The 21,508-nt window shown below is 47.6% G+C and overlaps 9 protein-coding genes across 9 annotated transcripts; 4 read left to right on the top strand and 5 right to left on the bottom strand.

Annotated features, from left to right (window-relative positions):
• Nucleotides 1–214: 214 nt before the first annotated feature.
• BKA55DRAFT_704401 (uncharacterized protein) lies at nucleotides 215–1,414 on the bottom strand (the record flags this gene model as incomplete). The annotated part of the gene is made up of 1 exon (XM_046200641.1): nucleotides 215–1,414. One exon carries the CDS (start codon nucleotides 1,412–1,414, stop codon nucleotides 473–475), a length of 942 nt encoding a protein of 313 aa, XP_046047707.1. The 3' UTR covers nucleotides 215–472.
• Nucleotides 1,415–2,198: 784 nt separating this feature from the next.
• On the bottom strand, nucleotides 2,199–6,054 carry BKA55DRAFT_573985 (heterokaryon incompatibility protein-domain-containing protein). Its single transcript, XM_046193260.1, has one exon. It carries the CDS (start codon nucleotides 6,047–6,049, stop codon nucleotides 2,255–2,257), a length of 3,795 nt encoding a protein of 1,264 aa, XP_046047708.1. The 5' UTR covers nucleotides 6,050–6,054; the 3' UTR covers nucleotides 2,199–2,254.
• An 850-nt stretch (nucleotides 6,055–6,904) lies between these two features.
• BKA55DRAFT_677362 (uncharacterized protein) lies at nucleotides 6,905–8,232 on the top strand. The gene is made up of 5 exons (XM_046198112.1): nucleotides 6,905–7,191; nucleotides 7,248–7,270; nucleotides 7,317–7,681; nucleotides 7,731–7,771; nucleotides 7,824–8,232. Exons 1-5 carry the CDS (start codon nucleotides 6,926–6,928, stop codon nucleotides 8,221–8,223), a joined length of 1,095 nt encoding a protein of 364 aa, XP_046047709.1. The 5' UTR covers nucleotides 6,905–6,925; the 3' UTR covers nucleotides 8,224–8,232.
• Nucleotides 8,233–8,345: 113 nt separating this feature from the next.
• BKA55DRAFT_516396 (chaperonin 10-like protein) lies at nucleotides 8,346–9,517 on the bottom strand (the record flags this gene model as incomplete). Its single annotated transcript, XM_046188085.1, has 3 exons — nucleotides 8,346–9,008; nucleotides 9,061–9,190; nucleotides 9,243–9,517. The coding sequence occupies 3 exons, from the start codon at nucleotides 9,515–9,517 to the stop codon at nucleotides 8,346–8,348; spliced, it is 1,068 nt and encodes a 355-aa protein (XP_046047710.1).
• Nucleotides 9,518–10,906: 1,389 nt separating this feature from the next.
• On the bottom strand, nucleotides 10,907–12,186 carry BKA55DRAFT_541385 (uncharacterized protein; the record flags this gene model as incomplete). The annotated part of the gene is made up of 2 exons (XM_046190373.1): nucleotides 10,907–11,602; nucleotides 11,719–12,186. The coding sequence occupies 2 exons, from the start codon at nucleotides 12,184–12,186 to the stop codon at nucleotides 10,907–10,909; spliced, it is 1,164 nt and encodes a 387-aa protein (XP_046047711.1).
• Nucleotides 12,187–14,310: 2,124 nt separating this feature from the next.
• BKA55DRAFT_573988 (uncharacterized protein) lies at nucleotides 14,311–15,440 on the bottom strand. Its single transcript, XM_046193261.1, has one exon. The coding sequence runs from the start codon at nucleotides 15,382–15,384 to the stop codon at nucleotides 14,512–14,514; it is 873 nt and encodes a 290-aa protein (XP_046047712.1). The 5' UTR covers nucleotides 15,385–15,440; the 3' UTR covers nucleotides 14,311–14,511.
• A 671-nt stretch (nucleotides 15,441–16,111) lies between these two features.
• On the top strand, nucleotides 16,112–18,306 carry BKA55DRAFT_618690 (uncharacterized protein). Its single transcript, XM_046196737.1, has 2 exons — nucleotides 16,112–17,108; nucleotides 17,169–18,306. The coding sequence occupies exons 1-2, from the start codon at nucleotides 16,248–16,250 to the stop codon at nucleotides 18,246–18,248; spliced, it is 1,941 nt and encodes a 646-aa protein (XP_046047713.1). The 5' UTR covers nucleotides 16,112–16,247; the 3' UTR covers nucleotides 18,249–18,306.
• Nucleotides 18,307–18,898: 592 nt separating this feature from the next.
• BKA55DRAFT_692291 (uncharacterized protein) lies at nucleotides 18,899–19,789 on the top strand (the record flags this gene model as incomplete). Its single annotated transcript, XM_046199763.1, has 1 exon — nucleotides 18,899–19,789. The coding sequence occupies one exon, from the start codon at nucleotides 18,899–18,901 to the stop codon at nucleotides 19,787–19,789; it is 891 nt and encodes a 296-aa protein (XP_046047714.1).
• A 130-nt stretch (nucleotides 19,790–19,919) lies between these two features.
• BKA55DRAFT_692292 (uncharacterized protein) lies at nucleotides 19,920–20,824 on the top strand (the record flags this gene model as incomplete). The annotated part of the gene is made up of 2 exons (XM_046199764.1): nucleotides 19,920–20,010; nucleotides 20,064–20,824. The coding sequence occupies 2 exons, from the start codon at nucleotides 19,920–19,922 to the stop codon at nucleotides 20,822–20,824; spliced, it is 852 nt and encodes a 283-aa protein (XP_046047715.1).
• Nucleotides 20,825–21,508: the final 684 nt, after the last annotated feature.

Here is a 21,508-nt window from a genome sequence, read left to right on the forward strand (position 1 = left end):
CGTTGCTATCCCCCCATGAGGTGCGAGCCATTACAAAGACTAATGCGAGTCTAGAGCAGTAATGCATTCCCAGCGTTGAAGGGCTATAGTCTCTCATTGGCTCAATGAAAGATATGTACATGTCCACTCTCCTTTCCACCAACTCCGCAATCTCATCAAGTCTCACAGTATCCATGCCCTGATCTCCTTCCGTAGTCCTTGCCATTCGGCACTTCCCCAGCAGCCTTATATCGCGAAAGACTCTCGACATACTGTGAAACCTACGGTCACACTCAAAGACATTTCAATCGATCAATTGGAGACCAACCTTATACTGGCAGGAACTGGTATCACGGCGATTGAGTGTGGCCCGAACCATGTTCCATGTTGTCATCAGTTCTCCAACCCAAGGTTTATCCGTGTCCCTGTCATACTCCTCAACCTTTACCCATCCATAGGCACCACCGGGAAGCTCATTTTGGTCTCGAACAATCTAAATCCGAGCCACAAATTCGGGGTCCTGGTCATCCGGAAGCCTTCGACCGTGCTGTGGCTGCTGCTGTCGGTGCACAATGTGCTCGACTTCATCCCAGGTGAGTGGTCGAAATTCGACCTCCTGGGTGTTGATATCGTAACGAAACCCCGCCCACTGCCCGCCCATAGCATACTCCTGGTTGCGTCGGCGGCGGGAAGTCTTGCTGTATCCATGGAGCCCAATCATTGGGACTCGATACGAGCTGTGGTCTGTCTCAGGATGGGTCCAGCGGATCCCCACATGGTGAACAGGGTGGTTGAGATTCCCCAATACTGGGTCAGTTCGCTGCGGTTCCGGCTCTGGGCCGTACTGCTGAAATGAAGGTATGTGCCAACCAGGAGCATTCTGTACAACAACAATCATCTCTTGCAGTGAACCGACATCTCGGGCGACGGGAAGGCTTGTTTCGAATGGTATAATTCGCCAATACCAGTTATAAATTGAGCCATAATCTGAGTCATTGGTGGCCCATGTCGGTACTGTCCTAAGCAGCCAACCCCCATGATGCTCCGAAACCCGCCCGCTATAGTCCTGTTCAGGAGGGAGCACTGGAAATTTGGAAAAGGTCATCAGGCGGCGAATGGTGTGATGGTTCGGTTTCTGAGTACATGAGAGAAAGGCCGGCAAGTTCATCCCTTTGACCAAAAGGGTGTCGCGTTCAGGGTCAAACGTGAATAGTTGACCGGTGTAGGGGTTTTGGCCGACAAGGGGTCGAGCTTTGAGAAGGAGGCTTCTAAACTTGTGGCATGTTGCCATGATACCGTTGGTTGCCGCGCGCTCATTACTCACCACGCTTCCGGTCGTGGTGATGTGTTCTGGTAGGACCATTGGAGGAATCGCCATCTGAATAATCTTGATTTGAATCTCCACCGGGAGATCCAGGAACCCAATGTCAGGCATGTTGTGCTATGGTGCGATATTCAGCGCGGCACTCTGGTGGTTACTTCTCACGTTTCCTAGATCGTGAGACGTGGTTGGCAAAGTAGGCGAGACGGTGGAAGGGGATTTTGGGATGAGTTATGCCGACTGATGCTGCGGCGGTCAGACGCGTCCTGACTTTTATGAAGGAGAATCGAGGCCGGGGAGGAGATAATGACGAAAGCTTAAAAGGGCCTTCGACGAGGACCGGCAACAGGCAAGATGATGGTTGAGGATACAAGCTTTTGGGTTAAGAGAATGAGGAATGGTAGATATCCTTCAGTGATGGTTCATTCTCGCGTCAGGGTTTTCCGAGATGAAGGTGATGAGGAGAGAAGTTCTCAGCAAAGTCAGAAGTTGAGGGATGCATGTAAGCAAGACCTGTAACGTTGGCAGTGGATCTGACAGCCTGCTGCCACTCGCATGGCACGTATCCTCTGCCACTGTCCCTCTAGTCTAGAGGCCCGGAAACAGACGGTAGCGTTGACTGCTAGCCTTGTGATTCGATGAGCGACAGTGGCTAGGATGAAATAGCCACTGGCGAAATAAAACCCAGGGTACCAGCCATTCCAAGTTCAGGGAATATAGATTGCCTCTGAAGGATAGATGACGGCTTTGAAGATACTCCGCTTGTTCAGAGACTAGACTATATCTCCTCACCATTCAAGCTGGCACGCCATTGCGAACAGCGACACTTCGTGGCTGTTCTACACATCGAAGAAGAACAACGCGCCACGACGCGTTGGAGAACACGACTAGAGCTCTGGTTGAGATTTGGCTGCCCCAAGATGTTCTTGCTACTCTAAACTAACTTCTCACTCCTCAGTAGATCTCAAAATCCTCAACTAAATGCTCCGCATCATGAAACAGCATATCTAGATCAAGGCCATACAAATAACAATCATTCACCAACATCCACCCCTCGCCCTCTCTCTTCCTCAAAAGAAACGGTTCATCTGTACCAGGGAAGTAAACAACTCGATCCCCAGCTTTCGCCCTCGGACTCGCAAGTCCTAAAGACCCCTTCTTACTCGTGAAAAGACATCGACCGTAGCTTGCAATGGTGAACTTTTCGGAAAACTCCTTGAGATCATACCCTATGACCTCGGCTTCTTTGTCAGATTCTTCTTCAGAACTTGAGTTTGCGTCTTTATCTTCCTTTTCCTTCCCGACGCTTAACCACCAGAGATAGAACTCGTGATTACGGAGAAACATAGATGGATCTGTTGACTCGAGGATACCTGTGCCGCAGTGTCGATACCATTGTGTGAAACCAACGCCAACGCTGAAAAGTTCAGAGTCATGACTTGCTGCAAGCGTCGCTGCAAAAGCTTCGGTAACTGAAGATTCAGATGCCTTCCACTCCGGAATCAGTCTCGCAGCGAGAGTCTCCCACTCTTTCAACACCCTCGAAAAGCTCTCGGTTCCCGGTGCATGATCAATTCCGTCTTCAAGTTCAGGGCCAACCTCAAGAATCGCATCAACCATCTTTCCCCTGATAGTCAAACTCCCATGTTTAGAAAATGCCAATCCTGGGAGATACTCCCTCCCGAGACTAGCACGAGGAAAACTAAGCCGTGTTCCATCCGCACATCGAACATCGTAATTCTCTTCCGCGTCTTTGCGATACGGTGCGTACCATGAATTTTCAGGGAGGCTCTTGGTCGAAGTGTCTATGAAATCGGGGACCCAGGATGGAAGATTGGGATAAACACGCTTGACACCAAGGTGCTTGAGGATGCGAAGATCGTTGGTGAGTACAATCACAGCCTGTGTGAACTGACGAAAGATATCCTCTACCGGGAGATCGTAGTCAACGGGTATGAAACCCGGTTCAAACAAACCCAGAATACCATAGATCTTATCCCGAATCTCAGTAGTCTGGCAAACGCGACTATACCTCAGAATACTCATAGGATCACTCCCAAATTCGAGGAGTCTCAGTCTCCAAGCATGCCTATCCGGATCGAATCCCTCAATGGGATGATCAGATTCATGTCCAGGCGAGCTTCTCACCGTCGACAACTCTTTTCCACCACCCGAAAAGTCAGGTTTCCAACTCGCATCAACATTCCTCCAAACGGTGGAGTCTTCACCACACATGATAACAGCTCGTTTAGCAAGAGCGATCTCTTGAATCACCCATGTGCGATAGAACCAAGGTCTTTTGACAAGGGCGCTCCAAGCCCGGCGTTTGTCTTCCGGTGGCGTTGCATAGTTTGGAAATGAGTCCTGTATACTTTCGTCGTTGAGATGCTGGAAAACGAGATGAGAATCATCAGCTGCGTCGCCGAGCCATACTACAACTTGCCGTGCTGATTTGTAGATATCACCCATGATGCGTACTTGTTGGTTTCGCTCGCCGTGGACGGACTGGTTGATACACAAGGCATCGACCCAAAGTGTTCGAACGGTATCCAGGGATCGTAGGTGGATAAGTGCTGAGTGGAGATTTGGTGTGATTGAGATATCTTGATCACCCAGGTTGATGTATCTGACAGGTGTTATGTCTCCCCAGACATATGAGAGGGCTTCGTAGTCGGGTTGAAACGTGATATCGCTGTCGACTAAGCGTCCGACGAGACGGTCTGTCCGATTGCTGGATGGGAGGAGTTCGAGAAGTCGAAAGGAGCTGCTGCTGCTCAGAGGCTGATACACGTCTATTGAAGAAGTGACTCCCAAAGGAGAAGATGGCACTGAGTCATCCACTCTCTGCGGAGTTGCGTAAGGAACCTCCTGTCTGCTTTTGACCATACTCTCTATTTTTTCATCCCAAGCTCCCCTCTGAGCCGCCACTGTCTGCACAACACGCTTTCTCGCCTCTTCATAAGAAGGCATACTCCACTCCTTATTACCAGATAGCTTCTCCTCCAACTTCACCACAATCTCAAGCCTCTCCGCCATATCTCCGAATTGCCCTCGACCACCTTTCCTCATTGCAGTGGGTGCATCAACAGGTAAACCAGGACAAGTAATATCAGCCCCAGCTTCCAACAGCATCTGAACAGCCGGCAAGTTATCATTCAGGATAGCAGTATGGAGCCAACTCGTCTTCCTTGGTTTTAGACTATGACGATGAAGACGTCGCCTTGAAATAAGAACCGTGTCGATATGCGGACCCGAATACTCGGTGATAAGATACCTTGCTTGATCAAGGTGCATACCTCCAGATGAGAGAAGCCACGTTACCATTTGCCCCCACGACTTGGGATCATCGGGTAGTGATGCACCGTATTCGCTTACGCACCAGCGCAGGAGATTCAACCTTCCTCTCTTTAGGGCCTTCTCCTGCAACGCCCCTGGATCAAGCGTGATACCATAAGAAACAAGCAATTTCGCCATATCAACACCTGAAACCCAGGTTGGTACTTCTTCGAGTCGTATACCCCGGTTTAGAAGCCGCTTGGCTGCATCAAGCTCATTGTTCTGTGCGCAATGTTTCAGCGCTGCCTGGTAGTCAGAACTTTCAAGATCGTTCGCGTGTGCCATGAACGCTTCCAAGAATTCGAGAAGAGCCTCATCGTCTGCAAAGCGATCTGCTGCTATCGCAACTTGGACAGGCGTCAACTCTCCCTTTGTACTTCCGTAGTCAAAGATGCATGGTCGACGACAGCTTCCACTTTCGCCATGTTCTATCAAGGCCAAAGCGATATCAATCTTGCGTCCTGCGGCTGCAGCGTGCATCGCTGTTCCAAAGGACGAGCCCTCACCTTGTCCTCCATCAACCATTCTAGGTCCAGCGACATCACCAGCAGCACCATAAGACAAGAGCTTCTTCACAAACTCCAGCGATCCCTTGCGACAAGCAATATGAAGCATCATTACTAACCCCGGATCATCTTTCGGACCTGAAAGCCCCTGCTCCAGCAAATACATAATGATGCCGCCCCAGGTAGCTTCAATATCAAGATCCCATAAGGGTTTGTCGAAGTTTACACCAGGAGGCCAACCAACCCACGTCATGTCGACAATCTCTTGGGGGGAGATCAAGGCGTCAAGGGTAACTTGAAGAAGGGTTACCTGTTCCTTGGGCTCATCTTCTGCAGGATCCACAGTCTCTCCAGCCTTGGCGGACTTTCGCTTTTTGACAAGCTGCTCTGGAGGCCTGCGCTCCTGAACCGTCGAAATGTCCGCTCCAGACTTGATCAAAAAACGGAAGAGCTCCTCATATCCCAAGATAGAGGCGTAAACAAGCGGCGAATACCCATCATCATCAAAACAATTCACCGCCGCCCCATGGTCCATAAGTAACTTCACCATATGCAAAAGCTCGGGATTTGACTTCTTTGGGTCATCACCCAAATACCCCGGGTCAACCTTGGCCCTCTTAATCGCAACCTGCAACAAATCCCTCTCTCCCACAAACAAATCCCCCGCATCATCCTTCTCTAACAGTGCACGCGCCAGGGTATAATCCACCCTCAGTTCTTTGGCTAGACATCTGCGCACGGCTTCGACATGGTATTCCTTAAATACCGGGGATCGACCATGCAGGGTGAAGAATTCATCGAATTTTATTTTCTCGAGGTGTGTGAGGAGCTGGTCTCTTTCTGCGGAGGGTTCTCGGCTGCAGAGGCTGAGAAGCCATTTCCCTGCGATCTCTTCTGGTGAGGACATTTTGGTGATTACGGTGAGTTAGATGAAGTCAGCATGGGTGATAAGTCTCTCCTTACAAGCGGGGCTAATGGATCCTGGTTATAATAATTTAGTGATATATCCATAATCTGACACTTGGCCTGTTCTCATTCTTGAAACGTGATATAATTAACATTATCGAATTGACCTTCTGCATGAAATGGTCAGACGTGGGAACTGACACTGGGCTGATTTTGAAACAGATAACATCAAAGCTTTCCCTGTTTTTGCAAGTCCTTGGCATTGAAATGATCGACATTAAGCTTTTGTCCTTGCAGCATGTCAATTAGCTGGACTCAGATTATGGTTGGCTCATTTCATTACCAAATTATCACAGCGACCAACAAACGCCATCTTTCATGCTGCCGTACGTATTATTCCAAGCTGGCTAAAAGTCATGGGCGAAATGCCGGTAAGAATTTCACATGGCAATCAATCCCATAGGCCATCGAGTTCAGGGTTTTCCAAGCAGTCGATCACAATCCTTCCGCAGATCTGGGGGAACCCTGAAGCCACGCACCAAAAGTGTCTTAGACCAAGCGCCATAATCCGTTTTTGTCCCTGATCTGTTAATTACCTTTATCCGAATAAGTCCCACTACATGAAACAGTGCATTCTTTAGTTGTTCTAGTGGTATTTGTACAAGCCTCGTTGTAATGTGGCAGATCCTGGAGCTGATCATTTGCTTGGACGTGGATTTTGAGTTCTGATGTGTTTGAGCCATAGCCATGTGTTTGTTCCATGGCCCAGGGAAAGAAGAATGAAACATGCAATATTTAACAAACCCATTCCACTCGTCAAGCCCGTTTCTCACCGTTGGTCGTGTTTCTCGATTATTTTAATTCATTACTATTCAACATGGGTCAATACGGTTTTTTAATACCGGACAGGTATGTCCGTGAAGTTCCTGGTGAAGTCGACATGAATATCGCCAGCATCTTCTGGGGCTTTTCTCTAGGTGTTGCTGTCTTTTCGGTAGCAAAGGCGTCGAAGCAGAGCTGGCGGGCGTGGAAGAGATGTCGACGTGTAACAGCTTATGTCGCGATGATTTGGGCTGTTTGGTTTAGTAGTATGGTCCTTGGATGTTTGGCTTGGGGGTTTCAGCGACAGTATATAGATCCAAGGTGAGTTTTTGACATCCGCTACCTTATAGTTTTCATTCTTACTAATTGTGACCCAGCTTCGGCTTCTACCTTTCTGTTGGTGTGTCTCTTGCTTCACTTGCTTATTACCATCTAACATGAGCCAGCATTATTCAGGGCACTCCAAGTCCAGTTCCTGCTTCAGATCATACTAAACCGACTGGGACTTCTGATGGTCGTCCCTGGCCGTGCCGCACGTCTCAAATGGCTCGTATTCGCAATCATCTTAGCAGTCAACATCAGCGTCTTTATCATCTGGATGCCAGCGCGCCTACAGATCAAAGACCAATGGATCTGGCTGAACAATATCTGGGGTAGGTGTGAGAAAGTCATCTTTGCGCTGGTTGATGGAGCCTTAAATGCATATTTTATCTACCTCGTTCGGTCAAGGCTTATTGAGAATGGATTGACCAAGTACATCCCTCTTTATCGTATGAATCTGTTTCTCATTTTCGTATCCCTTTCATTAGATGTAGGTAGAGTGATTTCCCGATGCCCTTGTAACAACTGACATATTCCAGGTCGTGCTGGTTGGGCTCATGTCATTGCCAAGTAGCTTGGTGTAAGTGCTCCAATATCCCACATCTTCCTAGATGCTCGCTAACAGCGTTCAGCTACCTCTCATTCCATCCAGTCTGCTATCTCCTAAAACTCCAAATCGAGATGAAAATGGCCGAACTCATCACAAAGATTGTTCGTTCATCAGGAGCAACAGGCAAAGACAACACTTATTACCGCCACTACAGCGCCAACCATGCAAAAAGCATGGCAACGAATACTATAACGAAGCCATCGGCCGCCCTTTCAGGTGTCCACGGATTTCCCGGAAACAATACAACTCATGTCAAGGCCGGTGACCGCGATAGCTCTATCGAGATGGAACTTCAAGGGCGTGTTAGCCAGAGCGGGATTGTAAGGACCATTGAGACGTCAGTTGCGACTTCACCGGTTCAGATGCACCATTATCACCATTCCTACAGCGGAACAAGCTCAACGACAGGACTAGCCATTTAGTAGATACGCTGCTTAGTAATGTTCAATACTTAGATCTTTAAACTCAATCTTTCCTTAAATGTTACGTCAATGCTACTCTGATCATCAAAGATCTACCTCCAAAACTCCAAGATTAATAATCCTCACTCCCTTGTATACACAAGCTTCCCGCCACTGACCCTCCCCTCCCTACTCTCAACAAGTCCCTTCAAAACCCCCTCTAAGCCACTCCCCCCTCTATTCAGAAAAACACGCGGCGGCTTGACTAGTCCCTCTTCGAACAACTTCTCAGCCACTTTAACAAACTTCTTCTGGAATGCGAAATCCGCTGGTACAGCCTCGTAAAACTCATTCTCGTACATCCACGGATCGCCTGTGGCTGAGTATCCGTGCATAGATTCGGCGGTGATGTGAGGGTTGAGCCGTTTGACTTCGTGTTCGGGGCCGTGATTGAGGGAGATGTATTTTGCGGAGGGGGATTGTTTGAGGATGGCTGCGGATATGGCGGTGCTGGTGGTATTGGGGTAAGTATCGAAGACGTGGAGGAGAGGACCGCCTGATAGATCAAGGATGTCGTTGACGAGTGTTTTGGACTTGTAGTCGAGGACGTGATCGGCGCCTAAGGACTTGACATAGTCCGCGTTGGCGGGCGAGCAAGTGGTAATGACTGTAGCGCCAGCTAGCTTTGCGAATTGGATTGCAGAGATTCCCATGGCTGTACTGCCGCCGTAGATGAAGAAAGGGAAGGGTTCCTTTGCTGGGGCATCAGGAAGGGGAAGATTCAGATGCAGGTATAATCCAACGGCCTACGGAACTTCCATGAGACTACGATCTTGGATGGAAGGGATATTGACATACCGTGGTGACGAGCGCAACCCCTTGAGTCGCAGCCTCTTCGTCACTCATGTTATCAGGGATCTTCATCTGCATATCTCCTTTGACATGAATCAAGTGCGCAAAAGCGCCATCGTGCTTCCGCAGAATATTCCTAACACATGTCAATACTCGCCAGATATCAATATCTCGAGGGCTTTACATACTGTCCGCTGACACCGCCAGCAATGCGATCTCCAACTTTGAAGTCTCTCATCACTTCAGATCCAACCTCTACAATAACACCTGCATAGTCGGTTCCCACTATGGTGCCAACGCAACTCTTATCACCTTCCAAGTCAAGATGATAAACATCATCGGGGTTGATGGCCCATGCGGTGGGTTTGACTCTGATGTAACCGGGCTCAAGCGCGGGTACAGGAATGTCCTGAACCTCAGCGAGGCCAGGGCGGATGTTAACAAGGGCTTTTGTAGTATTCATTATGATTGGATATTTTTTATTGCTCACACTGAATGGAAAGCTTTGAGTCACGTCGACCTACTTATAAGTGCAACTTGAGGTTGAAGATTGCGTGATACCAAGAACCCGTGCCTGACTAATTGTCGTATCGTACGTATGTCAGGTGTCAAGGCGCAACGTTATGCCAGTCTGCTTATTGATGGCTAGATCTGGCCAATTCATCAGCCCATTACAAATCAATAAGCACATCAACTTATAAAGCTGTATCAATCTATTACAGTTAAGCGACGTATAAAGACCTTCCTAAAAGGTATCGCATTATACGCTTTGGCCCACAATTTCGGCATTTAGTCTTTACCCTATATTTCCTTATTATTAGAAAGAATCTGAACGATAAAATGTAAATAGAAACGCATATCTGGGTCCCTTTTGAACAGAACTTTGGAACCCCGGAAGTTATCATCAAGAGCACTAGAGCAAAACTCTCGGTACAAAGGAAATCCACCCATAAAGACCAAAGGCTCAACCCTCTTACTTAGGATTTTATATCCATTATTCCACGATCTAGTATCACTAATAAGACTGTCGCCAGAAATGCGATGAAGATCCTCGGTCCAGCACTTCTCTGCCTCAAGTGTAGGGGCTCAAGGTCTTGGGACCATGTGTTGTAAACTCCACAATTGTTGTACTGCGGCCGAGAGTGTGAAGTAGATGAATTCGCTTATAGCCAGATCCAATGATTGTTAACTCACTGTGGATAACACATGTGCATTCGGTAAGAGAATGCAACACGTCATGATCTGTTATGTTTTTAATGAAATTAAGTATCTTGAAAATAAATATGTGTTTTTAATTATTACCTAAACTGAGAATCTATATAAATTATATAGGAGGCTTTTATTTCTTAGAATCGCATCTTTTGACAACACGCATAATACAAACCATCCGGTAGATGTGTTATTTAAGCTGCAGGCTTATAATTATTAGAAGTAGCCCTGATGAGTCTGGCTACGTGAGGCTGTTTGTTGATCAGTCAAGCTAACCGCAGAATTTGGTCAGGCTCGCGAAGAAGGAATGAAACCCCGAAAGGTATGAGGCCCGTCTTGTGTGAGAACGGTAGCGTCCACTGTAGGTTGCAATGGGCAATCGCGAATTGGATTGACGAGAAAATCTATGATCCTCTACAGGGCTACATGACGGCAGTTGTAAGACTTTGTCACACCACCGTACCGATACCTGAACAGGTCGCAAAACATTTTCGTATCATAAACCGCTTTGGTTCATTAATAAGCTTCAAGACCGCGAAGAGTGCAAAACGTTTGCAGTGTGATTGGTGAACATGTACATTGTATTACTGCTGTGACATGTTTCGCCATCCTACAGCAGCCCTCTGTCCCAATCAACGAGTATCTAATCCCATTCAAGCTGACCTTTTCGTGAATAACGCCCATTTTGGCTACCGAGATAGCCAATGGCTTCCTCGGCTGTCGTTGCGATCCTCAGAATAGTAGCATCCTCCGTGCCAACAAACCCTGCCAGTGCAGCTTGATGAACCCAGTCCAGCAAACCCTTGTAAAACCCGCACACGTCAAAGACGCAGATACCGCACTGGTGTATACCAAGCTGGTACCAAGTCGTTGTTTCAAGGAGTTCCTCCAAAGTGCCATATCCGCCACTTAGAGCGACAAAGCCACTCCCGGGGGTACCACCAATGACTGCGTCGATCATGAGTCTCTTGCGGGTATGCATGTCCTTTACAACGGTCCGTCTTCCGAACTTTGACGGATCGGCACTCTTCTTGGTGACTCTCTCTTCGTACTTTGCGAGTGCGACGGGAATGATGCCCTGGACTGCGCTTGGGCCGGATAGTGTTACGAGAGTGCTGGCAATGGCACCCATGATCCCAGTTGTTCCGCCGCCGTAGACAAGCTTGAAGTTATGCTGGTGCAGAGCAAAAGCAAGTTTCTTTGCTGCATCAATGTGTTTCGGATCATTCCCCGGCGAAGATCCGCCACTGGTGAAGGTCAGCTCAATCTCAACGAGCCGGAGAAAAGGGGGTCCTACAATAGACCAACCACTCGAGATTTTGCGCTCGAGTTCAATGTGCTGTTGAGGGAAAGTCTGATCGTGCGGAAATTGTAGCAAAGCTCATTGAGCATTGAGATGGCAGGCATCTCAACATCTGACGTCTACGAAGCCTTGTTAGTGACAGGGAAGCTCACGCAGACTACACCCGCTTGATTCAGGAAAGGGCTCAGGATGGAGCGTATCCATTCGAGCTGATGGAAGCTATACTGCAAGGTGTTGGCGTTCATGAGTGCGAGACCTCTCTGGAACGAGGACTGACGGCTGCTGCATGACGTGTCTGCTTCGAGATACGGATAGAACTCCTGGTACCCGATGGCCTTCCAGACACCTTTATGGAAGCATGCGTTGTCAGCGAGCAAACTCTGCTGCAGATCTCTCAACTCCTCAAGCTCATCCAGCAGGCCGCGTTCGAGCATCTCGCTGGCACTAACTTGGATGAACTGCCAGTATGTGGATTGACGTGGAACCAAAGTTGCTGCAATGAACCGGTACTGTCGCTTAATAGCCTCATGCAGTAAAGGAATAGCGAGCGAAGTTGAACCCCCAACAAGAATCGGGAGTTTTCCTCGGTGTGTAATTTCTTCCATCTTATCTGCGGCCATAGCCACGAAGTCATGAGGTTCCTCATCAGCCTCAAGGTAGTCGATCAGGTGATGGGAACATCAGCAATCTCCTGAACGGTAGGCTTGGCGGTGAGAATGCTTCCAGCCTTGTAACACTGGAGGCTATCGACGGAGATCACCTCACTAGGGATGACCTTGGCGATGGCAACCCCGAGCTTAGTCTTCCCGGAAGCAGTAGGGCCAAAGATGGCAATGCAGAGTTTCTGGTTGGCTTACATGTCTGCCAAAGTTAAAAATGGTATCTAAAACGAAAAAAGCAGGGAGGTGAGATAATAAGCAGACCAAGATAAGAGAATTAATTATGGTCTGCTCACTCGAGTTTATATAGTCTAGTTCCAATTCAAACAGTCTCATAATTACTCATTTTTTCACGAAGAGAACAGACTCAGAAGCAAGTTAGTACCGATGATCTTCTCGCAATCACAGAGAGAGAATGGGAAGCACCAATAGTTCTGTCACGACACCCTCGTAATAGCGGTTTATTACAGGTACGGAGTACTTCCGCAAACTATCGTATGCATAACACCGGATAGGGAAACTTTGTCACAGCTTCATAAGCCGGCTAACAAGGGTAGAAGAAATTAAGATTCTACAAGGCCGAATAGTTATAGATGGACAGGGGTCCTGATAGCCATACGTCAGTAATAGGTACATCGCTCAGAACGACATACCGAGATCAACTGCCGCTAGTTGTATTAAGTTTTGTGTGGTGATTATAAGCTCTCAGCCACAGGTCTCAACTGAAAATAACACATCTATAGTAGCTCACAACTTAGACATTATACCATAATGCCTAACCAATTACTACAGCGTAAATGCCGCTAGTTGTACATCGTATCATACGTAACCTTAGGGTGTTAAAGTCGCGTTTCTTCAAGCCTCTGAGAAGGATATGGTGCTAAAGGCATAATATTATTTGGGTTTAACCGCTATCTATACTCCTTACTTCTAGACACTAAGCTCGGAATTAGAGCTAGGTAACTAGCAAGTGGCAAGCGTGAAGTGGCACTGAAGCGACCGAGGGTATAAACTTTTAATCCTTGCTGCTGTTGTTTCACTAGTTCGCTCACTGTTCACAGAAGGCAGGTCTAGCCCAACCCATACCATCACATCAAAATTAGCTCCCGATTTATTCCTAAGGAGAGTAAAGCATCTGGCCCGGGTAGTAATACCTTGAGATCCAAATTAGTGTGCTTGGGTCGGTCATCAGTTCTCCCTGTCTGCCATATCTGTCAAGGGGAAAGGCTGTGTCTGTCCCTCCTTTCGTCGCATTAATGATCCCAACGTGACAATTTGAAGGACTCTCTGGCCCATGAGTTCATGTTTTTATTAACCAGACTTCCACCACTTCTAAAGTCGCGAATTCTGTTACATCCTCCTCACTATTGGTGTTGCCCCAAGTATCTCCGACGTTGCGTCTAATCTACAACATGGCTTCGACAATGCCCCCGACTTCACTAGGCATTGCAGCCGGGTTAGCAACCTGAATACTTGCCCACATTCTAATATCTAGAAAGGGGGGATGGGATCTTTATACCATCAAGATCCTTCAAGGACTTCTCGTAATCATTGTTCTCCTGGCACTTGGCTTCAAGAGGCTAGGAACTACAGAGGCCGAGTCGCCATACAGTTTCTCGGAATCTATCGTTGCACCCATAGATATCAATTTACATGGTGTCTTCAATGATATTAGGAACCTTTTGCAGCATATTCTTTTACCGTATCAGCTTTCTTCACCGTCTGTACCCGTTTCCGGGTCCTGCCATGGGCAGAGTCTTCAACTTGTATCTTACCAAGCGTTCCGTTGCTAGTTTCCAGCTCTATAGAGAGATCAGGGATCTCCATAGAGCGTACGGGAATATTGTGCGAGTAGGTAAGTGGAAGCAGTGAGGTGTATTAACTACCCAGCACTCATTTGGTTAAGCCCGATAGCCTTGGGCCTGTCGATCATAGCCTGTCACTAAAGAAGTATTTTCACGATGAGTCTCAAGACTCGGGAAGAAACGGGGTCTGATCCGTATAGACATAGCTTAGTTGTTTACTTGAGCCAATTTACTAGCCCATTCTTAAATAATAAGAAGATGAATTCGTTATGTTCCATGTCGTTAATCAGTTTGTAAATCGACATATATAGAACTTCCAAACTGAAGGTTGCCGAAATTTATCATATCATGCTATTCGGCAGATGTGCCTCCAGCTCCTGGCCTCTCTACCGACGCTCCAAATCTCTTTTCCCACTCAGCCCCCCCGGAGCATTTCTCAATACCATTACATCCACCCTAAATCAACTGGACTGCACCCAACTTATAGAACCAAGACAAGGGCACCGATGAATCCAGCAAGAACGCCAGCAGCCTTGACCATAACTCCTGCTCCAGCATTATCGGCATCAACAGAGCTAGCAGTGGGAGTCTCCTCGCTCGCGCTTGTCTGGCCCGAACCACTTTGAGTCTGCGTCATAGTCTCGTTGGACTTGATGACTGACTTGCTCACGACAGCTGTGGTTTCGGGCTCTTGCTCCTTGGTTTCGACTGTTGACTTGGTAAAAGTCTCGGTTGGCTTGGTATCGTCAGGAGTCTCAGTGGTCGTAACCTCCATGGACTCAGTCTCAGTCTCCTCAGCTTCAGATTCCGAGGTGACTGTGGGCTCAGTAACTTGACTAGCCTTCCCCTTCGAAGGCGCCGTAGTCATGGGCGCCATAGGATCGCGGTCCAGAAACTCGGGTGTCACAGTCTCGGTGCCTTTATAGATGGGGCATCCAGGGACACTTCGAGGAGGCGCACGTCCTCCTCCACAGTCGACGCCCTTGCAAATCTCAAGGGTGTCAGAGACATACCAGATCACAGTCTCATATGTGTTTCCATAGCCAGGCGAAGGATCAACGACGACAGTGCTGGTGAAGGAAGTACATCCCTCGAGGTCTGTCTTTGCCATGATGGGCAGGGCGAAAAGAATGGCAGCGAGAGCGATTGACCGTGTCATATTGAAGCTTTTGGTTTTAAACGAGTGTGGAAAGAGTGAGATTAGTAAACGTGTTATTTTAACGAGAGTAAGCTTGGGTTCGACGACTTTTACGGGAATTCTCATCTTACTTAAACCCCTGCCAAGATCTGCTGTGCCGCAAATCGACACACTATGATCACACGGCTCATTTGACGGTCCGTCGCTCCGTTCCATGATGCAACTAAATATGGCGCTATTTGGATCCTTCGGACGTTTTAATACGGGGGGTTTGAGTCATAGGCCGACACGAAGGTGATGCTGACTGCAGCTCAGGCGTCAACATGGCTATTTTAGCCCATCGTCCAATCAGGGTTGCAGCAAAGAGTCATTTTTCATTACGCCAAATACCTATAAAGTATCTATTATACCCAATAGTTCGTATACAACGAGAAATTTGTTTTGCTTTTGAAAGACTCTGAACTTGTATCTTTGGCTGCAGCTAACTTGGCCCGAGAGTAGCAGTCATATTCCCTATATGTTCCCCAGGCTTGAACATGTTGATCCAGAGAATACTAACTACATACCGGCCGCTATTTCTAGGAGGAGATAAAATAGCAGTTCAGAGTTGTAATTCAGAATACAGTTGTCCAGTAACATTTAATAGCAGTTTTAGCGCCCGTCTCCTTAGAAGACTATAGTGTATTACCACGTCAAATTCCAGTATTAAAGTTACATTCTTTTACAATAAACAAGAAGCGATTAATTTGGATTTATTTTGCTTTTGTTTTCGAGGACAGCGACTGATCTCTGCTTTTATCTGAGTACAGGTTAACTTGCTGTAACAAGGACAGGGATCGTTGACAAACCAGTTAACTTTTTTCAGATTAGACCTATGAAGAACTAGTGCATGAATAGGCCAATAATGCATTGAGCCCACTTGCTTGAGGTACTAAATTACTCACAACGAGCTACCGAGGTGTATTTTAAACCACCAGCTGCCACCACCAACTTCCGCCGCCCGATAGAGCATACACTTTCTTGGATGGTATCTGGCACTTTAAAATAGATGACGATCCATTTCGCGCTACTCAGCCGTCATGTACTCTTTCAACTGTCAAGTCTGCGGCGTCGACATGGCCACCGCCCGCATCCGCACACCAGATGAGCCGCCCAGCGCAGCTTGGAACTTTGAGGGCGCCGATTACGTCGGCTTCTGTGAATGGCCCTATCAAGATGAATTCAAGGACAAAGATTGTCAGCAATGCACAACTGTTGATCGGGGTCCAGCTAGGCCTCCAGAAGTTGATGCTTGGCCAGACCAGGACGACGACGATGACCCAGATTGGACGCCAGATGCACAGAGTCTCAGCGATAAAGAGCCCCTGGAGTATGACTCAAGCTGGGAAACTGAAAGCGCTGAGTCGAGTCTTGAAGACTCGGCTATGCCTGGCCGTGAGATTGGAGGCGGCGAAGAGAGCCACTACTCAAATGAAACACCCGACCAGTTCTCTCTTACGGACCTCTATGCTTCCCCATTTCCTGATCGTCTGCCACACGGCACATGGCACAACGGCCTCGCATATTATTCCAGTAATAGGAAATACCCACAAAAGTGGTCTTTACAAAGCCTTCGTCATTCAAACGTGCTCCCAGAGCACATCGCCTCACCCTCATGCCAAAGTCTTCAAGGCATCAACGGCCATGTCCTCAGCGTTGCACAAATGAAGAACTGTCGGAATGTTCGATTCCTCGTCCCCAAGTCTTCAAGCTGGAAAACTGATACAAGCGATCAACTTCTCGAAGGAATCAGTGATAATCTGTTCTATGTATCTGGGGAGTCAAGCGGCTCAAATATGATTGAGAGCAGACATTTCAGAGCATGGCACTCGTTTTACCCACCACGACATGGCTTGAAGGAGATAAATACCAGCTGGGTGTTTATTGACGAGGGCTGCATTGTAAGTCAATGTCCCATATTGTTTTATCACTCTCTGGCCTTTGCTGACGGTATATGCAAGGAGCTCGATGACTCACTGATCCCACTACCAGTGCACTCGTACTGTTTGGATGTATATGCCAAGAGCTCATTCCGTCGCCTGGGATACGTTGACCTGAATGGGCTTTGGCACTGGCGCGAGATGCGAAATATGCCGGCTTTGTATGGCCTTGAAAATCGTATTCCAGAACCGAAAAGAAAACAGATACATTCACCAGAGCTGCATCGAGCTCGTGAGCAGTGGGATTATCCTTGGCTCCATATACCTGGTGACGAATGGGTTGTTGCTAACCCTGTTGAGGTCCCCGGTATATCTCTAGTTTTGGAGTCATGCGTGAAAGATCTATACATCAAGGAATATACGCAGCAGAAGACAGGAATCTTGACCCTGCCTGCTGAGATTGTTCAACATACTCTGTCGTTCCTTGACGTGTTCGACGTCGACAGCGCCGCCAAGACTTGCAGGGCGATGTTCAAACTTACGCAGTCAACATTCCGGGAATGTGTACTAAGAGATATGCCTTGGCTATGGGAGGTTCTTGAAAATAACGAATATCCCGCGTCCCGTGACTGTCTACCAACGTGGGATCCTCTTTGTCCTCTCAGTATACCACCACCTCCACTCCCCGTCGGCTTAGAAACAGAAGAAGAGGAAGAGTCGCGATGGACACAAATTCTCTTTGAGGATCCTGAGATGGACGAAGTCCACAATACGACCAAGACTGTCAATCGTCAGCGCCGGCAGGATATCATCGTACCTTATCATGAGAAGCTGAAGGCTCTACTCGAGGACTGGCGCAGCTTTCGTGGGAGCGTTGAAAGTTGGATACTGGGTAAAAATGAGCAGCGCGATATGAATTGGAGGCGAGTGTGGTTTCTGTTCAACCCTGCCACAAGCCGGTTGCCAGGCATACGTAACAGGGCGAGGATCTGGGAGGATTGCGAGAGTATCTTGGACTTTGTTGCTTTGGCTTGTGAGGGAGAGGATATGGAAGAAAGGCACAAAGAGTTGAGAGCTAAGATATCAGAGCTGATTGACGAGAACTCATATGGGATGCCCGATACAGAACCGGATGTCCCTAGTTGGCTGCAAACTTATTAACAGCTTTGTTTAGATTTCAGTTACGCCCAGTTCAAAAAGAGACAATAAAATACTTAGGAAATAGCTTCTCCTCTGACAAAATATGAAATTTGTTTGCAGACATTTGGACCATAATTTGTCACGATAATGAATTTAAGCTGCTCTTATCTCACCAGGGTTGCGAAAGTCTGGCGAGGACTACAGCTGATTGGGGGCGAGATGTAGGTGGTTTACATAGGATAAGGCTCTGGAACAAGGAATCTCCTTAGGGGAGGTAATGCTTGTGGGTCACGGTGACGTGACAGCGAGCCAGTATATTATCCAGAATTAGCTAAGCGATTGGCAATGAGGCCTGTCTTACGTTTTAGCGTAGCCCCAGAAGCGTTCCCTCCTTTAAGGAGATAGGAAAGTGAGGAGTAGGAAGCTGTGTGTTACATGCAGCTGAAAACCCAGCTTTGCGCAGCCTGGTTCCTGCATGGGTGCCTAAGATTGAGATTTCCGATAACAGGCTGCGCAGGTTGATAACTCCGCTCATCATCTCTCCATTGCTTTCGGAGTCTTGACATGTTCGAGAGAATCCGTATTCAGCCTAGTTCTGTTAAATACCAAATATTGACTTTGACTCCTTACTCACTGGAGAGCCTTTTACGTTGATCACACACCATTCAACAATGTCGGAAGACTGTACCACAGGGAAGCGCAAGTTTGAATCGGAAGAAGACCAGGATTCTGCGAGAGGCGCTGAGAAGAAGCGGAAGACGGAACAAGAATACGCGCCAGGGTCCAAGCCCTTGGACTCCAAGTTCAAAAACGGCGACTATGTGGTTGGCTGGATTTGTGCGATAACTACCGAATATGTGGCCGCACAGGCATTTCTTGACGAGAAGCACGAGGGACCTGAATATGTGTCTCCAAATGATGACAACATCTACACTCTCGGAAGGATTGGGAAGCACAATGTCGTTATTGCTGTTTTGCCAGATGGAGAGCATGGAACAAGTTCAGCAGCCAGAGTCGGCAGTGGTTTACAACATACGTTTCCTAATGTCCGTATTGGATTATTAGTTGGAATCGGTGGCGGCGCACCAGCAAAACATGATATCCGCCTTGGCGATATCGTGGTCAGCGCTCCTCGTGAAGGTAAAGGCGGAATCTTTCAATACGACTTCGGTAAGACTATCCAGAATCAGACCTTCCATACAACTGGGTTCTTGAACCAACCGCCAGTGCTGTTGCGAGCGGCTATGAACGATCTTAAGGCACGGTATGAAATTGACGGCCATGACATTGAAGAAACAGTCAAGACCATCCTTGATAAGAGACCGAGGCTTAAGAAGAGATATAGGAGACCTGATCCAAGTAGCGATAGGTTATATCGCTCCACGGTCATTCATCCACCAGGTGACGAAGCGACCTGCGCTCAAGTTTGCAGCCATGATTCAAAAGACTTGATTACACGGATAACCCGGCCAGAAGATGAGATGCTGGTAATCCACTATGTGTTGATTACTTCATCTAACCAGCTTCTGAAGGACGCCTCTATCCGAGACAGACTCTATTAGGGAGAAGAATGTCTTGTGTTTTGAAATGGAAGCTGCTGTATTGGTCAATCATTTCCCGTGCCTTATCATCCGCGGGATATGCGATTATGCAGATTCACATAAGAATAAAGACTGGCAGGGTTATGCAGCTATGACGGCAGCTGCGTATGCGAAGGATATATTATCTAGGATACCGCCTAACAAGATCGAAGCCCAGAGAAAGATTGTTGACGTACTGCTAGGTCAAGTCTCCACTATCTTTCAAAGCTGTTGAGTTATACTAATGCGACAGTAGACCTGAAAGATGACGTTAAGCACGTATCGAAAGGTATCGATAAAATCCTTCACAAGCAACACAGCGAAGAAGACAGGGACATCATTCAGTGGATCACAGCTATCGACTATGCACCACAGCAGCATGATTTCCTCAAGCGGCGACAACTAGGAATTGGTCAGTGGCTCTTGGAATGCACCGAGTTTCAACAGTGGCTTAAGGATGCCAAAAGAGGACTCTTCTGCCCCGGTATTCCCGGATCAGGGAAAACAATCATCACAGCAATTGTGATCGACCATCTCTCAACCAAGTTCCAAGAACAAAGCGATATCGGCATTGCTTTCATCTTTTGCAATTTCCGGCGGCATCACGAACAGACATTGGAGGACCTATTAGCTGCTTTGCTGAAACAATTGACCCAACAACAATCCGTTGTGCAGAGCGGCGTGACAGAACTTTACAACAGCTGCAAAAAAAAGGGCGGACGGCCCTCTGTCGAAAAGCTGTCCACAGCTTTACAGTGTGTGTCTGCTCTCTTTAGCCGCACCTTTCTTATTATTGATGCTCTTGACAAATGTCAAACGACCAGCGGATGTCGTAATGCATTTCTCGACGAGATGCTCAGCCTACAAGCACGCTGTGGGACAAACCTATTTATGACGTCACACTTTATCCCGGAAATCGCCGGGTCTCTGGATTCTCAGGCGACTCTTGAGATCCGTCCGAGTGATGACGATGTACGGATATCTAGATGGCCGCATGTCGCAACTACCAGGGTTTAGACTAACTCACCGCCACCCCACACACCCCCTGTCCCCGCACACTTCAACACCATCAACGCGTCATCAACACAGGATTCTTCATTTTATTCTGTATTTATCAAATAAAATCCGTTTTTCTTTATTTTAATAGCAATAGAATCGCAGCTATTAGATTATAAAAAGAGGATATTATTGGCCATTAAGGACGTGGAAATTATTGGTTTGCGGCCCTCGGCGGTAAAACACTCGGTTAAGCTCTTAACATTGCATGATCGATGCGCCGGAGGCCAGGACATCCGCACGGCACATCAGAAAGATCAGTCGCTTACTGTAGAGCAGGAAGATAACCTAGTCAACTATATTATTGAACGAGAGCGCGCTTTTCAGCCTCTCACGAAGAAGGATATCCATAACTTCATACAGGCGTTATCATCAGTCAACAGGCAAGTCTGTTATATCGGCAAGAACTGGGTTAATAGATTCTTTACCCGCCATTCGAGTATAGAATTGAAGCCATCGCGAGTCATAGAATCCGCGAGGAAGCGTTGTGTGATGAAGGAGTCACTTTCCGAGTACTACGATGGTCTTAACTAGGTAGTCAACACGAAGAAGATAACTAGGCCTTATATGTACAACGTTGACGAGACCGGCGTTCAAATCGGTAAGACCAACGGTGGCATAGTAGCCGGAACGGCGATGACTTCT

The sequence above is a fragment of the Fusarium redolens genome, assembly GCF_020744475.1.
Source record: "Fusarium redolens strain MPI-CAGE-AT-0023 chromosome Unknown BKA55scaffold_11, whole genome shotgun sequence".
Classification (NCBI taxonomy): domain Eukaryota; kingdom Fungi; phylum Ascomycota; class Sordariomycetes; order Hypocreales; family Nectriaceae; genus Fusarium; species Fusarium redolens.